The sequence below is a fragment of the Calonectris borealis genome, chromosome 9 (genome assembly GCF_964195595.1).
Source record: "Calonectris borealis chromosome 9, bCalBor7.hap1.2, whole genome shotgun sequence".
Classification (NCBI taxonomy): domain Eukaryota; kingdom Metazoa; phylum Chordata; class Aves; order Procellariiformes; family Procellariidae; genus Calonectris; species Calonectris borealis.
The window spans coordinates 19,758,662-19,777,221 of NC_134320.1; the positions used below are offsets into that span (position 1 = coordinate 19,758,662).

At 40.4% G+C, this 18,560-nt stretch overlaps 1 protein-coding gene across 1 annotated transcript; it reads left to right on the forward strand.

Annotated features, from left to right (window-relative positions):
• The first annotated feature begins 1,926 nt into the window (after window positions 1-1,926).
• Window positions 1,927-12,965, forward strand: FETUB (fetuin B). The gene is made up of 7 exons (XM_075157290.1): window positions 1,927-2,148; window positions 6,699-6,809; window positions 8,183-8,270; window positions 8,813-8,979; window positions 10,830-10,937; window positions 11,857-11,946; window positions 12,435-12,965. Exons 1-7 carry the CDS (start codon window positions 1,927-1,929, stop codon window positions 12,852-12,854), a joined length of 1,206 nt encoding a protein of 401 aa, XP_075013391.1. The 3' UTR covers window positions 12,855-12,965.
• Window positions 12,966-18,560: the final 5,595 nt, after the last annotated feature.

An 18,560-nucleotide genomic window follows, 5' to 3' on the forward strand; every position in this document is an offset into this window, starting at 1 on the left:
GAGAAGCCAAGGAGCTAAGGATTAAGCAGGTGGGACTCATTTCCTTGAGCCAATTGCGACCATACAATATAAGGGAGACAGTAACACTGAACAAGATAGAAAACTAAGGTCCTAAATAATCTGACCAAGAGGCAGTTACGAGATAAATAGCTGCGGTTCACAGAGAAGTCTGGACTAAATCTGGGAGAGCTATGCAAGGTGATGTGAGCTGGCAAAGAAACAACTGATGTACATTTTCTTTGATTCAAAGTACAAAAAGAATAATTTACAGGCAAAAAAAAGAGCAAGAGGTGGCATAAGAAGGAAGGCAGCAGCTACAAGAAGTCAAACGAAGGCAGTTCACCCTCCAGTTTACGTTACACTCTTCTTTAAAAAGTTCTTTCTGCTGGATTCTCCCCTTCAGACCTTTGGCACCGAGATGAGCATAATCAGCCCCAGGTCAGTAACTTTCTTACAGGCCACCTTCCTCTCCCCTCCCCTCTCAGCATACAATTTCAGATGGTTCTTACTTCGTCACTAAATCTGGTTCTCAGGCAATAAAAATGCAGCAGCATGTTACAATTAGCAGTGCAGTTCACATGCAACTGTACCTGCCTCTAAACCCACAGGAATATAAAGTTAGGCATTGCCTAGGCAGGGGCTGAAACCAGGTGCAGCCAAAAAGTTAAGATGGGAGGAAATAAAAGGAAACAAGACTTGCTTTTTGGCATCAGAAGCAGCATGTAATGATGGCAAGTTCACAGAGTACTTTGCACAATGTGGCAGTGAGAACAAAGTCAGAAGCTGGGGGAAGATGGAATGAAATAGGAAATGTTCAGGGCTCAGGGAAATCAGAGTGGGGGGTCAAATACCTGGTAGGTGTCAGTAAATTGAGAGTTTTAGGCAACAAAAGATGAGTGGGGCTGGAGTCAAGGCACTGAGAAGGAACAAATCCTGAAATGGAGCCTTCAATAGCCTAAGACCATTTTGATAGCTCTGGTTCACTTATTGTCTATTTCTTCCAACCTCTTACAGCAGCTCATTTTGCACCATCCCACTGACAGAAGTGGAGTCTTTGGGGCGAGAACAAAACTTACCACATCTATGGTACTATATTCAATTGCAGTAAATGTTAGGTCCCAAATAAACACAACAGAAATTTCTGCTTAAAAGGAGAGACCATGATGAAAACCTTAATTCTTTACATTGCCTTGTTATCATGTTATCTAAGAGTATTTAACGGCTTGAGCAGGCCATTTATCCACAGGCTTCTTGTCTGTACATGAACTGCATTTTTCTGGCTTGGCTTGGGCTAAGGGCTGACATTCATCGGTAGGTATCCAACTGAGTAGAAATGCTCAAAGAATGAATCCAAACCGAGCTTTCTATCCCAACCAAACTGACAGAGGGTCATATATTTGTTTACAATCAGCGTTTAACAAATACGAAGTGTAAAATCAGTCAACCTTGTGGCCCTTATCCAGTTCCCGTTCAAATTACTGAGACCTTTGTCATTGTCTTATTTGGGAGAAGAACTGGATCACCTTCAGAACAGAGGTGGAGCCAGACCTGTCCTGCATGTAGGTTTATTTAAGCAATTCTGGTTTCTTAAGAAAGCAGCTTTGTGTGTATATTCTTGTCGCTCATGATGAGATCAAAGTTACACAATCTGCCCAGTGAAGTCTGAATTGGAGACGTAAAGCCAGAAGGAGAAAGTGCTCTTTGGTCTCAGAGGGAGTGACAACACTTTCGTAAAACCTTGTAATCATTGACTTAGTGTATGCTGTTGCAGCTGTGGGTTTAAAGGTGATGGTCAGTATGTAATAAAAAGGGGACACAAGTTTATAAAGAAACATGGCTCCGTTGCTAAAGTCTGCTATTTCATGCAGGTCAGCCCCTCCATACTGACTTACCATTCTGATCTGCCACACTGGTTTTCTAAGCAGAATGGTTTTACTTGTTTCAATGCTCTTTGGCATACAGGCGCTTTGCTCCTGGGCTGCCTCTCCTCCTGCCAGGGAAGCACCGACTGCATTGCTTTCCCCCACCTGCGATGACACTGCAGTAGAGGAGGCTGCAGATCTGGCTCTTCGCCAGATCAATGCTGACCGAAAAGAGGGCTACATACTCAGTCTCTACCGAATCTTCAGTGTCCGAGAACATCCTCAGGTAAGTTACCTGCCTGTTCTGTATCTGTTTCTCCCATGAAGAGCCCTGCGTCTATCACTATTCCTTAGCAATATCTATTTGAACTAAGAAATATTTCAAAAGGCAAATGTAAAGTTACATTCACAGGACTCCAGAGGCCATGTCAACTTCACGCACGGATGACTAGAAACAGTTTCATCACCACTGTGGGCAATTAGAGAACAAATCTCAGTCACGATTCTCTGCTGCCTGCCCCTGGAATAGCTCCAGGCATCAGTTCAAATTTGGTATGAAACACCACTGCTCTGATTTAATTTCATTTTACACCTTCCTCCCACTGCCTTGAGCAGTTGGAGTGCAAAGGCTATTAAGTCATCGTGCGTTTTGCACAAAAGATGTAAGCACTAACAGGTGTAAACACGTCCAGCTTGGGACCAGGGAATTCCTTCACAGACCTCTAAATGATGACTCATTCTCCAGAGGAAATCTGAAATGAGTTCAAGTGCAAAAATTATACTGGAAATACCTATGGACTATCACTCTCATATCCTCAAGTATCTTATTTCTCTGTGTGTGCTTAATTTATTACTATTTTGTGTTACAATAGCTGAATCTACTGGCACTAGCCAGGGACAACCTGAAATGTGTGCACAAGGCCCACAACACATAAGGCACTGTGGAAGCATACGACTAACATTCCCTGCCGTGCTTGCCCACTTCCCATAATCTTACCTGAAAGGCTGAGTTCTGAACTCTAAAAGAAAATCAGGCTCATTGCCAGATGTTTAAAGATCTGTACTGGCAAGGATCTGACACTACTTCCTGCTGCTCTCACAAGGACATAGTTTCTGCAGACACGCTGTGGCCTCCAGCAATCTGAGATCTCACGACTAAAGATGCACACTGTGCTGTGCTTTGCACTATGTTCTCTATACTGCTTTGCTCAGCTGACCCAATGTGCCCACTAAGCAACTGGATCAGGTCTCTTGAGATTTTTTTCCACATGGGATGCCTCTGAGCTGGCCCAGAACCCTTATCACCAGTCATGGAGTTAGGTACTTAGTGCCCCATCCTGGGGCTATTTCCTACCGACAATAACTAGAGCACCCCTATGACTACCCTGGAGTGCAGCACGGTAGGTGCAGACATGCTGTAAACCACTTCATTCATCTCCCTGCTTCTTCCTTCACCTGTGCAAAGTATATCTTAGCACAGGAGAATTTTGGTCCTTGTTTGTGATTTGGTCTGTCACTTAGTTCCCTAGACACTTAACTTACTGCCTTATAGCATACTTTGCTCTTTGTTCCTTTGGGGGTTTAATATACTTTCATTAATATATTTTTAATTTTATTAATTTTATTAATTTTATTAATATATTTTCAATATATTTTTTATTTTTTATTATTTATTTATCTTTTATTATTTGTTTATTTATTTTTTATTTATTTATTTATTTATTTTTATTTTATTTATTTTAATATATTTTTATTAATATATTTTTAATATATTATTAATATACTTAATATACTTTTTTAATATATTCTTATTTTTTGCATCTAATATGCTTACACTGTAAACAAGGTGTTTCAAGACACTGCAGTAACAAACTAGACAATCTAAACGCTTTGTCACATTTTTGCTGCTGCTGGAACTGAGTACATAAGAAGCAGTCAGCTATGTCAGGGATGTTCATGGACAATAACAACCTTATGCAACCTTCTATTCCCTTCAAAAAAATAAAGTAGTCTCTTTTTTTATCAGCCAGTGGTACTTCCTTTTTTAACGAATACTCAGAATAAAAACATTTTCAAAGTTACTTCAAATTCAGATCTGCCCTTAAGCAACCTGTGGTTCAGATTTGCTCTAATTGAAACTAATGAACCATCTGCTATTAACTTACATGCAAGTAGGACAGAGCATTTCTTTCATACAAGGTACTCATGATTAACTTCACTGACAGGCACTTAACCAAAATTACAAACCGTGCCAAAACATTTCTTGCCCTTGCCACAAAAGCGATGTTGCGCTCCTGCGGCATCTCTTCTGGCTCCCAGGCTCCCCAGCAAGCATCACAGCGGCAATCGTAGCATCAGCAGCACTGAGGAAGGGATCTTTTTGGCCATGCAGAAAAGAGAGAAGTTTTTATTCAATACTAAGCAGATATCAAAAGGCCTCTGCATAACGGTCTTTTAATGAAAATTAAAATAAGGATGATGAAACCTTCAGAGATCTGCTGAGCTCTGAATAAACCCCAAATTATCCTTTCCCCAGTGGAGGATGATACATACAGAAGCAGGTAGACAAAAAGATGTGTGGATTTTATAATAACCTCATCTGCATGTTAGAGCTGATATTATACAAGAGAGCTACAGGCAACAGGAAATACAGTTTGGTCCACCCTGCTTGCATTTAGTATTTCCAAGATCACCAATCCTTGCAACCAGTCTTCAAGATTCAGCTGAGTGAATCCATCTAACATCAAACACATTTGATTATAAGAACATTTCTTTAATGAGATATGTGTGTGCTTTTGCCTTTAAAATACCTGAAGAACCAACCTGAAAGCTCAAGTCATCAGTCCCAACTTTGGGACTCCTGAAAGATACACATTTTCCTTGGCTATTACTTCTTCATGCAGGATAGTCTTAGTGACGTTTTTTCTCATAGAGGATATATTTGAAGTTACAAGCTTGCACCAAATGCTGCACTACTCAAAAAACACTTTTTCAGCAAACGGCAATTACTCTTTGACCAGTCTTACTTTCTGTTTACTGATTTAACCTATATTGGCTACCATATTAAGGAGACATATCATCATGGTATTTAAGTACCTTGTATGTAAACAGAAAATAATGATTAGTTCCTTCCACAGAAGGATCTATGCAGCCAGTGTGGGGATGCTGCCACTGTACACTGTGCTGCTGCACCTCAGCTTCACTCTTTGTCAAAATAGCCTTTGATCTTTTCACGACCTTCAAAACGACACTTATAATTAAACCTCAGGATTAGTGTAGGCAAACCCTGAGAGCTCAGTGCAAGGCATTACCAGATTACTTCATAGAACACTTAGGGAAAAAAGAGGATATGAAAACACAAAAAATGGTATAAAGCATGATAAGTTGCCTATGTAAGAATATAACTTAGAGACAAAGCTAACAAAACAATTTCCTCATTCTGTATATTTATTTTCTATTTATTTTGCTCTTTTATATTTAAAGGATTTAGTATTACATTTACAAGTACATACGCTAGAACTCACATAAAATCACCATCCCAGTCTCTTTCCAGAGATCTCTATACTGTGTGACCAGATAGTTTGTATTGCTCGGTCTCCTTAGAACTCAAGACAGATACCTCTAGTGTTTTTCTAAGCAGTATAAAACCAAAAAAGCCTGCAATACTCCAACCTTTAGATGCCCTATTGACTGGTCTTTAGTCATTGTTAAACAGAAATCAAAACTGAAGCCAAAATTGTACAGATACTGGCCCAGACTCTTGCCCCACAAAGTGTTTTCTCCATAAACCAGTGAAATCAACTAGGAATGAATGAATATTGCTTTCATTCAGTTTTGTTTTTTCTCCCTCTTCAGCAAAGACATAATCTCAGTCTAAACATGCAGCTAACACTCGCACCTAAGTTCTTCAGGATGTGTAAATGACAGCTGCTCTCTTTCCAGCCTTCCACTACAAAAAATAGAACACGATCCTACTATCTGTATTCTTGAGAAACATCCTGGAAAGGTGCTTACCCATACCTACAGTGGAAGCAGAACCAGGAGCTGCACCATGCAGCATCTCATCTTTCTGTACTACATGATGTATGGAGCTGTACTTTTAGTCTTTCCCTGTCCCTCTCGCATGGAAACACGTTTGCCCAAAAGTTGAGCCCTAACTGCTTTGTGCACCTGTGCTGCAGTGAACTGAATAAAGGTTTCTGGACCTAAGCACAGGCCCAGAACTCAAGCACTGGACTGAAGCTTTAAGTGAGTCAGAGACATCCATGTAGATATGCAAGGTGTCTCATAGCACTTTCTGATATCTGAGAGAATAAGTCGTCTGCAGTCATTGCCTCTTTACAGCAAGTGCAAAGCATCCATACTTGAAGAAGACACTACTCTAAGAAAGAAGATATTTCTCTTTCTAATGCCTACTGGGAATGTTTCACGTTAGCAGTTTTTTATTATTTGTGGTATTTATCGTCTCATTCTTACTGAAGGCAAAATAACCTACCTTTCAAAACTGATCATAAAATGCAGTTGACAATGAAAACATCACCATGTTTAGTCCTTATTCTTGGGTTTTGATTGGTACCAGAATCAGAAGGATAAAACTGACTCTAAAAGGTTGTTCTTTAATTAAAGCTGGCTAGACGCATGACTAAGCCTGTACTAACAGGGCCTGAATCTCACCTGATTTGCCACTGTTGAGAATTTGTCCCACAGAATGTTCAGTTTTCCAGATATCTGTGTGTCCCACCTGTGTGTTTTGTGCTTCTCCATCTCTCCCTTTTATGTGTCCCTACTTTGTTCTGTACAAAACTGGGATATGACCCTCTCTTTTTTTGTTTTCAGGACATCACTGGTTCTGTCTTCTATCTCATCTTGGATGTAGTAGATACCGAATGCCATGTACTCAGCAAAAAGTTGTGGAAGAACTGTACAGCCAGATTTGCTCATACAACTGTAAGGATTTTATTTTCTTATTTAATCTCAGGTATGATGAGTTACTCAGGTACTACTGATGACAGCAAAATCTCTACACGTGCATTTTTAGTAGGCAGCAGAGCTTAGAAAAAATCTAAACCCATTTTTTAAGATCCACAGTTTTGCTCTGTACTTTCTAATCAGTTTATAGACTGGTAAGATTTATTTTAAAAAATGAAAATGAAAAGAAAGGTTTTGACCAGAGTTAATAAGCAGACATAACTAAATAGCTATGCTAGGACACTATTTAGAATAAATGGTTTACTTTTTATAGCAACCCTGTAAGAGTTTATTTTAAAGACAGCCTGTCAAGAAAGGAGTAAAAGAAACTCACTTTTATATAACATGCGATCTTTGGTTTAGTTTAATTCCACTTTTATTCTGACACCTTGCAAAAATTGTACTGAAAGCTCAATAAGATAAGCTACAAAGACAGAAAGTGATCTAAGACTGTTGCTACAGGTGACCAGAACGATTCTGAACAAGCGAAAAAAAACCTTATAAAATAAAGAAGACCAAAAAGAAGCTTCACATGTGAAAAAAAAAAAGAAGTTATGATTAAATTGTCCTGGGCTGCTTCTTAGGTCAATCAGTTTTCATTTTTAAATGAAAAACTGGAAAAAATAAGAAGAATTCTGCTCACTTCTGCTTACAGCGCTTTCAGCAAGAAAAGGGTGCAAAGAATATATGGTTGATATATATTGATATATATTGATATCTTGATCTGTGAAGTCAAGAAAGGTATGTCCTAGAGGCCTTGATCACACATGTGGCAATATTTAAGAAGCACTCAGAGAACATACATTCAACTTTTAAAAATAAAGGCACAATGGATATTAATAGGCCAGTATTTTTTCTGCCATAAAGTCAGAGTTTCTTTGTGTGCAAGGGTGATCTTATTGTGCCACAAAACTGATTTGGGGTCTTTCCCACCACTCTCCTTCCTTACTATGGACATAGGGAAAAGCGGGAAGCTGGAAGACAGGTGACTGGCTCCAGACACTCTAAGCTGATCTCCAGGTTTAAGCTCTCTGGGTTCTTGACATAGACGCAGCCCCCGGTGACACTTGGGCTCTTCTTAGTTGCCAGAAGAGTGGCCTTGCGTAGGCCATTCTGCAGACAACCACTGCACCTGTAAAGCTCAGAATTACACCAGGGGAAAACCTGGCCTTTTATTTCTAAAGGAGATACTTAGAAATGTGCTTCATTGCCATTTGAGTATTAACACAACTTTATTCTTGAAAATAATTTCATGACTGCAAGGAGAAAATGAACCACTCACTGTCTAGGTACTAGATGATCAGTGCAAAGGGTGCAATATTAACTGTTTCTAAATGTTTATATTGTTTTAGGTTTATGGTCAATGCAAAGCAATTATCTACATTAATCAGGCAAGAAATATTGCTCATCTGAATACTTATGAGTGCGTTTTACAACCAGGTATGTCTTTATTTAACCCACTCACTTTAAAAGAGGACTGGAAAAACACTCTTTGCCATATAGCATTACTTTAAATTTTAATTGTAATTATGGCACCACAATGTCTCCATTAGCTTTCAGCTGCCCTAATTTTCTCAAGTCAGTGATCACAAGTTCAGTGTGGTCCTGCAGCTCAAAGCAGTGCAGTAATAACTGTTTTCAACTCTGGGAAACCCAGTAGAGCCTCTATATGGGCTTTTACTCTCTGGTCCAAAAAGCATTTTTATGGGTTTGTGAAAGGCAAGTAAAAACAGCAAGCCCACTGTCAGTAGGTTGAGCTTTTTTCTGCAGTGTCTCTGCCTCCACTGCAATATTTTTATGGATCTGCAAATTCATAAAGATTCAAAATCATTGAGTGAATCAAACCACATATTGTTACTCCAGGGGACTGGAGGGCAAGTGGGTAGGGTTGGGGGCATAGATGCATTTACAGTGACCTACACTATCAACATGCTCTTATGGTTATGCTTTCTCTAACGACATTATTTTGTTTGAATAAAAAGTTCCACCCAGATATATTTGGACAGTATGTCCTGACTGCCCAGTTGATGACTGTCCAACTGAGCCCAAATATTTGGAGGCTGCTGTTCAAAGCCTTGCCAAGTTCAATGAAGAGAGTGAACAAACTTCTTATTTCTCTGTCCTCAATGTCACAAGAGCTTCAATGCAGGTAAGCCAAAGTTCATCTGACTTGCTTCAGCTCTCAAGAAGTATGGATCCACCTGTTATACTTTGTATGATTTGTTATGTCTTACAGATTGTTTAGAATTTGTATCTGTATAGTACAGAGAATACTTCTATGCAGAATTCTCCTGGGAAATAAGGATCTGCATTGATCCAAGACTTTGACTCCATTTATTGCAAAAAGAATGGCTTTATGCAAAACTCAAAACACAGATTTGCATTACGAAGTTTAGGAAAGCTTCACTGTGAGCTCCTCCTTCTACCACCACCATGAATCAGTGACTCCCTAATAGAAAGTATTTAATAAAGCACAGTCATCCCTTCCAACACATACCTGTATTTCACTGAATGAGTTTAAACATGGTTTAAAACTATTTTTAGACTAACAGAGGGTTAATGATGTCCTGGCTAAATCCTGTTTGTTTACCACAGTAATATCGGTTTCTCTAAAATTCTTTATGTATAGATAGTAAGGTGGTTTTCACTCTTTGTCTTAAACTGTTAGATATTACTACAATACAGTATTTAATCGCTCCCTTTTTCCAACCCTGAGGTACTTGCATTTAAAAAATAGAAAAAGTGATCTTGTTCATTAACGCAGCCAGAAATTATCAACAAGGCACTGAGGAGGGTCTTTGGATATGTAGTTCTATGTGGATGCTAACTTATCATGAAAACCAAACTCATTTATCAACGATCTGGATGAGGGGATTGAGTGCTCCCTCAGTCAGTTTGCAGATGACACCAAGCTGGGTGGGAGTGTTGATCTGCTCGAGGGTAGGAAGGCTCTGCAGAGGGACCTGGACAGGCTGGATCGATGGGCCGAGGCCAACTGTATGAGGTTCAACAAGGCCAAGTGCTGGGTCCTGCACTTCGGCCACAACAACCCCAGGCAACGCTACAGGCTTGGGGAAGAGTGGCTGGAAAGCTGCCCGGAGGAAAAGGACCTGGGGGTGCTGGTTGACAGCCGGCTGAACATGAGCCGCCAGTGTGCCCAGGTGGCCAAGAAGCCCAACGGCATCCTGGCCTGTATCAGAAATAGTGTGGCCAGCAGGAGCAGGGAGGTGATCATCCCCCTGTACTCGGCACTGGTGAGGCCGCACCTCGAATACTGTGTTCAGTTTTGGGCCCCTCACTACAAGAAGGACATTGAGGTGCTGGAGCGTGTCCAGAGGAGGGCAACGAAGCTGGTGAAGGGCCTGGAGCACAAGTCTTATGAGGAGCGGCTGAGGGAACTGGGACTGTTTAGCCTGGAGAAGAGGAGGCTGAGGGGAGACCTCATCGCGCTCTACAACTACCTGAAAGGAGGTTGTAGCGAGGTGGGTGTTGGTCTCTTCTCCCAAGTAACCAGCGATAGGATGAGAGGAAATGGCCTCAAGTTGCGCCAAGGGAGGTTTAGATTGGACATTAGGAAAAATTTCTTTACTGAAAGAGTGGTCAGGCCTTGGAACAGGCTGCCCAGGGAAGTGGTTGAGTCACCATCCCTGGAAGTATTTAAAAGACGTCTAGATGAGGCACTTAGGGACATGGTTTAGTGGGCATGGTGGTGTTGAGTTGATGGTTGGACTCAATGATCTTAGAGGTCTTTTCCAACCTTAATGATTCTATGATTCTATGATTTCAACTATAGCTAATCCATGAGTTACTAGGATTCTGCATATATAAAAAGTAAATAATAACCAGGCAAAAAGTCATTCTCCTATAATACAACTAACAAGTATAACCTGCTCCTTCCACACTTATCAGGAGTTTTACATCTATTTCAAGGTTTGTAGGATTCTTCCTTCTTCCTGACACATGCAGAAGGTCTAATTGCTACTGGTCTCTCATTAACAGTGGGTCGTTGGTCCTGCATATTTTGTAGAGTTTTTAATTCAGGAGACATCCTGCTCCAAAAATGACACGATTGCCGACATCTCCAAGTGCAAGCCACTTTCATCAGCTGTAAGTACTTTTCCTTGTATAAACATGTATTTTTCAGATACTATGATTCCTCAGTGAATACTTAGCCTATCCTTTTGGTTCTTTGCAGACAAGAATCAAAGCCCACAGGCGTCTTTTTATGGGTTGTAGCTCTATACTGTCTTGCAACTGTACAGACTGCTTTAGAATAGAGAAAACATTTCAGTAAAAGTTCTGAATTCTTATCTAGAAGTCCACGAACAACGAAAACAGAAAAAAATACCATCCAGGAAAAGGCGGGGTAGCCATCGCCTTACAAAACTGAATCATTCTTAAGGATTTCTTCCAAGTAAACAGACATAGACAATAAATCACAAACAATGCATAAAGAGTATATTCATACTACAATCTGGTCAGCTAAGGAAAACATTTAGGAACTAAGGAAAAAATTGTAAGAGAAACTGAAAGACTAAACGGGCATGCTTGCCAAGAGATAACATTTCAAGCCCCATCTTAACTGAGATCCAAGCCATGTTACCTACAGCCCAGTAAAAACACAATTATTAGAAAGAACATTTTTTCATGGTTTCTTTCACCAGTATGGTGTGAAATTGGTTTTGCCTGAAAAATGATATTAGGTTCTATTACACAATTTGCCTGCATGAGGATATTCTGCTGCAGCAGAACTTAAGTGTGCTGTTGTAGCTGGGCCTTAAGTGGCCAGCTTATTTTTACTATTGTGTTTCCTAACCCTCCTTTGCAAACATCAAGCCTTTTTCAAAATGCTGCCTGCCTTTGTAAGCTTGCAAATCCCCAAATAAAAGTTTGCCCAAGCTGCTTATCCCTATAAATACATGTAGAAGCTATAACTATTCAGCCTTTCATAATCACTTATTTTACAAGATAGGAGCTAAGTATCAGTGCTACAATGTGAAAAAATGCTTGCATTTTTTTCTTCCAGCAAATAGGTTTCTGCAAAGGCTCTGTAGTAAACAGTCACTTGGAACACGAACGGTTTGTCACAATATCCTGTGAAATCTACAGTCCGCAGGTATTTCTTAATCTAATCTTAATATTGCAAGAGTAATACTTCTTTACAAAACAAGAATTGAACTCTTGAAAGCCCAGCCATTTTTAAGTTTTCTTATTCACAAAGATATGGGCTTCAAGAAAATGATAAGGCCAAATCAGGAAGTAATCTCTCTTGTGATAAAACAGACTGTTGCTAGGTGGATAAAAAGGCAATAGAGTAAGCACAGAGTCAATCATACAGAATGTGTTCAGAATGCTCTACAAAGAAATTGTAAATAACAAAGGGAATGCAAAGAGCAATAACTGTGTAATTACCCAAGTTTCATGCACCCATCTCCACTGGCATAAGAAGTAGTTCCATCTGCCTATCCTTTGAGCTTCTGTTCTGCAGCTGGTCTTTGCAGACTGGAATTGCAGCAGATCCTTAGCGTGAAGGGTGACCTTCTTCATATCTGAAAGAATTTGTAATAGCTTCAATATAGGTAATGCTTATTGCCTGTTATTTAGGATCCTACCACTGAAGAGGGTAAACAGCAAGCTAATCGGACACCTGGAAAATCCAGCCAGAATCAACAACAAGCTTTCCCTTCAGAAACCAATCCTTTCTCCCCACACCTTGAAAAAACAGTGGGCTGGGTTAAAATTCTACCCCCTTCAACTGAGGACATCTCTTTCCAAAACCTACCACAAAGTCAAAATGAACATAAAGATGGAAAGTCAGTTCTACCTGAGGCTGTAGGATCTACACCCAGTCTTGATGGAGAAAAGACTCAAGTAGACAAACCGGATTTGACCAAACCAGTCACTGGACCAGTTTTTCTCCCTTTTCCTGAAGAACTTTCTCTATCACACTCATGCCCAGGAGAAGCGAAGGAGATAAATTCCATCCTCCAGCCTTTGCTGGCTAAAAAGCCTACCAAAGTCTAGCCAGCATCCAATCACCTCAACTACCTACAACAAAATAACAGCCACAATGGCAACCTGGTCTTTCAATTTGTGTAACGTCTTTAATAAATAAATTGCTTATTAGAGTCTTCATCTTTGGAGTTCTCAGTTTTAAGAGAGCACAATAACAGATTAGAAAAAAAAATTTAACTGGGGCATTTTCCAACAAAAGAATTTGGCTTTTAATTCTCAAGTTCCTCCCATCAGTAAGAGCTTGAAGGAAAGGTAACTGTGGAGGGTAAAAGAACTTGCAGGGCTGAGACAGCCCAAAGGCATCAGAAAAAAATATCCTCAGTAGCAAAAGTCTGTCAGGGCACAGTGCGGGATGGCTGCTCCCTAAGGGATGGTGAGATGGAGCCGAGCACGATAACCAGGCTGGCAGGGCAGGGGCCTGTCCCGTGGTACCTGAGCAAGGTGAGCAGGGCAGACGCAGGGATGGTAGTCAGGTTATAGGAAAAGGCCAGATCAGCACGCAAGTTCACGGGTGATGGGACAGGTCTGAGTTCAAGCCAGGAACATGAGTTAGCAAGTGAGGGTCAGGATCAGGTCTGATTATGGTACCCAGAGTCAGACACAGCCCAGTGGTCTCCAAGTCCACAGTGACAAGGCAGGTCCAAGACAGGCTGGAGGTCTGAATTTGGGGCTGGATTAACAGGGTCCATGGCCAGGTACGTGCACAGCTGCGATGCAGCAGGAGCTGTAGCTCCGGCAGGGGCCAAAATGCTACAACCTCAGCTTAAAGCAACTCTTGTGGGAAGGGGGGTCGGGTCGGCCCTGGCCGTGGCCTCCCCGCAGCGCTGCCTGGGAGCCTGTCCCCAAGGTCACCCCAGCCATCTGTTGCTGGGCTGGCCCTGAGCCCCGGCAGCCAAGCCTCCGGGAGAGGGGATGCTCTCAGGGCCCTTACAGAGTCACACCTGGTGTAATGGTGTATAAACGGGGAAGGGGACTTCAACACTGTTTAGCATTAGAAGCTAGTGGGTTTTTATTATTTTATAGGTTAACTTCTTAATTATAATGTGATAAGCTTAGCCTATTTTTTTACTTCCCGTGGAAGATCTCAAGAAAGCTTATTTTTTTCCTAATGCTTTATACCCTCACTTAAAGAAAGTGGAAAAAGCTACCCACGTGTGAAACCTCTGCACATAATTCTGGCTGGTGGAGAATCAAGCCCAGGCTATTCAGATTCTTACGCTTTGCTGACCCTGCTGTGCAGGAAAAATGATGATTTACAAAATCAGTCTAATTCTTTCTTGAGATAGGTCGTATTAACTGCCTTATAATAAAAACCACAGGGACAGTCTACTGCCTGTAGCTAAGAAAAATCAATTTCACTAAAGCCAGACATAGCAACTGTACTGATAATAACAAATATAAATAAATAAGAAGACAAGAAGAAGAAAAAGAGTGAACATGGGAAAGAAATGTCATTTGTGGCCAGGAGTACACTGATATTTGCAATAATTATGGGGCTCATATGAGACCACAGAGCCTTTCTCTAGTTGCCACCAGATCTGTAAAATCCTTTGTTCAAAACAAAATCAATAAAATATTATTGTTCCTGAAGCTTTTATGCTGCTGAATCATCCCTAGAGATGCTGGATAATTGCTCCATTCAAAGAGCCTTTCAATAAAAAATTATGGTTTTGTTAAAGTATTCTGGCATTACACAATTTGATTATAATGTATTATTTTATTATTATAAATAAAATATAAATAAAAGTATTATTTTATTTTGAGTGGAGACAAAATAATATTGAAATATTGTATGGAGTTATTTTCATAACAAATATGTTTACTTTTTCAGATTGCAAAACTCTTAAAAACATAAATTTTATAGAAAGGAGTCATTTAATTGCTTCAAAGATTAAAATACGCCAAAAATTGATGTGTGAAACACATCCACTGAGCCAAAAATAATTCCATTTCAATTCCACATCATAAGAAATTTCAACATATTTTGGTTTCATTTATTTCAGAGTAGAAAACAATTCAAAATCAGGTAGTTCTCCAAAAATTATAAATTCAAATTCTATCTGATTCTTATCGCAGTATGAGCTCTAGGTTGTATCAGCATTTCCCTTTTTATCAAGTCATCAAATTACAGCATCTTCTATTTCCCTCAGGAAGTTTCACCTTTGCCAGTTCAGTTTTCCCTAACACGACCAGTGTGTTCTACCTCCCTGCACAGGAACTGCTGATTTGCCACATGCCAAAATCGAGGATACCAGGCATCACTCCATGCCCTCACACAGAGCACCATTGGCTTAGTGAGTCAGAGGACAAGAGCACTGGGGCAACAGCCTGTGTCACACTTCAGTGATTTTCAAAACGCTTTTTTTGCCCCTCTTTTCAGTTAATCGCCATACTTCTCACTTCTGCTATTTTATATCTACCTAGGTCTATTTTACTAACTGTTTGCATGTTGATTGCAATCTCACCATGGCTCCATCAGTTTAATGACACTACTGAGATTTATATCAACATATGTAACCAGATTCTTCCCCAAAAGGAGTACTGGGGAAAAAATCAGCTTCATTAACTGCTAGCCACAGCCAAGAACACCCTGTTTCAGTTAGTTCTCTTTCTTGACTACAGCTGCTTACAATGGTAAATTGAACAGTAACAGCAGCAAGTGAAGATAAATGGAGTGGAGTTGGTGTGAACATAAACAGGGTGACGGAAAGAGAACACGTGAAAGCCTGGATCCACAGTTTTGAGCATTCAGTTTGGATATTGTTTAGCCTGTTCTGCTCAAGGCTCAGAAATGACATTTGAATCAATACTTTCTCTCGCTTGGATCTGAGACTTGGGTTCAAAGACTTCTATGGTTTAAAAATAAATACCAGAAGGGGTGTTTATCTAAGCAGTAACTGTAGCTACAGTGCAGATCAGCAAGCAGCAGTGGTCAGTGCAGATTCATGGGCACTTCCTTTATTTGCTGTGGCCACTCCACACAGCGATTCTTGTACACAGCTTTCAGTGTCACCTAGGCCACTACCAATGTTTACCATAACTGAGGCCCGGTACTAATGTTCAAGGCTAATTTCTTGAACTAAAAGTAGGAGATTGAAGATGTATAGTTTCTGTGCTTCCTTCGTCCTCAGGACGTGCCTGGATACTGCCGCACTCACGGATGGCATTGATATGATTAACAGCTGATAATGTTTAGTCATCACTACTTCAAATCCTGCTGCTGATTCAGCAGATTTATGCCAATCTGTGAGTGGGCCAGCACTGTGGCTTTCTCCCTCCAACATGCCCACATGGACAGATAAGGGTACAGGATGCAATGCATCTGGTCTCCACACATTTACTCTATGTGACAGCATAAGACAGGACTGCAGCAAATCCTCTAAAAAACATGCCCAGATAGTGCCGGACCTCTCCCTCTTCTGGCCTGGGCTCTCACCTTCTAGCCAAACCGAGCAAAACAGCTGGCAGTAACACACCCTATGTACCTTCAGTCACACCCCAAATTCTCCCAGGACTGTGAACTTTTAGGCACTGCTTCTCCATGTCCAGCAGCGAACAGGCCAGTAACACACAGATGCCCTCCATCCAGCCACTGGAGATGAGAAGTGGGTGGATTTTGGCAGACAATTCCCAATTCACTTTTCAACTTAATTTCACAGGTTTTCAACACTTCTTGATCTTATGGTATTATACCATCCATTATTAACTTGCTATCTGGGCAATGTCCAGCTAAAATCTGGTCTGATGTTTATTTGAGCAAATACTCCAGTTTCACATGTACAATGTTTTTTATTGGCACAGGTAACCCATGGTCAGTGACCTCCAGGACTGTTGATGTTTTTGCCAGATATTATCAAGCCTTTATCTCTGAATATAGGCGAGGCATCATAAACGCAAAAAGAAAGGGGCAGTAACATTCAAAGGGTACAGAATAAGATATGCTGGCTTATTTATGCATACATTGGCTATGCACCTGTTTAGATTTTTCAACTACCCTTCTCCTACACTCATCCTTGGCCAATCAAAAAGATTTAAAAAAGCAAGACCCAGACATCAAAGTTCTCAAGATGGGTTTAAAAATCAAGGTTTTTATAAAATAAATTAATTATAAATTCTATTTGTCTGACTTCAGAACCTGCCACACTTCATGGTTAAACATTTTCTTCTGCATCTCTGAGATTATACATGTTAAGCAGCTGTATTCAGAATATACATATATTATTTTGATTTCAAAGGTAGATTTTAAAGACCTCCCACTAGATATAATCATAAATACTATACAATCACAACAGTTGCCAATACTTCCCTTACGTTAACCTACTACAACTTACAAGCATGAGTTAAAGCTTAAATTTTAAGAATAGCGTAATGCCACAAGCGCTGAAAAAGTCAAATCCCTTGGAACTTCCTCTGGCCCCTTTCTTAACATCAAATTCTTAACCCCACCTTTTTCCCCAGCCTCTCAAGCCCCTCAGCAAACAGGTCAGTCTTGCAACACATCCTTAAGGTAATCAACTTACAATTAGGGTGTTTTTTCCTAGAAAGCAATTTGCAGCCAAAGACACTGAGGACGAGAGAAGGAATACTGACACCCTTTTTATTCCCTGTATTAGTTCTTGAGGCCTCCTAAGCAACGAGACTTTTGTAACTACGTTGTCAACCTGCTCACTTGACAGTTGGTCTCCTCCAACCAGCTTTTGAACTTAAGGTCTGTTTGAATGAAATTTGATATACAAGGTGATGAAGCTTCTAAAAGTTTGATAAAAAACTGGTGACTGGTAAAGAAAAATAAGCTGCAGGCAGGGAGGGGAAGCTATAGCTGCAGCTGCTGCTTTGAAGACTATAACCAAAGTAAATTTGTATCACGTTGCATTTGCAGCAGGGGGGACCCTGTTTACACCCAGCAGATAAAAATGAGACATGAACGAAGACATAATGCATTTAAATATTTTTCCATCATACTTGGGGGCATTTCTGTTACATGCGGAGCTACCCAAAAAACTGCAAAACTTTTTTTTTTCCCATCAATGTGTCAAATCACGCCACCCTGGTCTGAAGCTATGAGGCATCACAGACTAAAAAAAAGTAAAGAGAAGCTAGCAAAGAATTCTCCTATAAGCAGCTGGAGCCGCATGTGTCTTTGTTAGCTGTACTCATGCTTAGGAGCAGAAACAACAGCAGCTGCAGAGCAGCGCAGGCTACAAGACAGATAAGGTCTTGCTACCTGCATAATTGACCGAGCTGTGCGATTCGATAATCCCAGCCCGTGAGTGAAGCGCTACTGCAGAAGGTAGGGAACAGTCAGCTAGCGTAGCCGTTGTCCTCCCAAGAAATCAGAGATATCTGTAAACAGTTATGGCTACACTTTAGGAAAGGAGTAATTGGTTATTGAATATTATCTCCTTTATTTGTCACCTCTGTTTTTCTTTTCTCCCTAGAATAAAGTTCTATTTATTATGCATTTGATACCCTGTTTTTCAAGTGGGGAAGATAAGCCACTTTTTGGTGTGTTCTCCCAGATTTCTGGAGAGAAGTTTAGGATGGATGTTTATTAGCAACTCCTTAAGGTTTGGAGGATCCTAATTACTACTCCTTAAGGATCCTAATGTGGATCACCTCTTACTGTTGCAAGTCAAGCCTTGGTAAAAGTCATAGAGATAAACAAGCTTTTGATAAGCTAGTCAAGAGAAATGCCATGTTTGGATAAATATTCCT

Excerpts from the sequence above, each read along its gene's own strand:
- FETUB (XM_075157290.1), top strand. The coding sequence starts at position 1,927 with ATGGTTTTACTTGTTTCAATGCTCTTTGGCATACAGGCGCTTTGCTCC. Across the intron at positions 6,810-8,182 it reads CCAGATTTGCTCATACAACT|GTTTATGGTCAATGCAAAGC; the intron begins GTAAGGATTTTA and ends ATATTGTTTTAG. Across the intron at positions 10,938-11,856 it reads GCAAGCCACTTTCATCAGCT|CAAATAGGTTTCTGCAAAGG; the intron begins GTAAGTACTTTT and ends TTTTTCTTCCAG.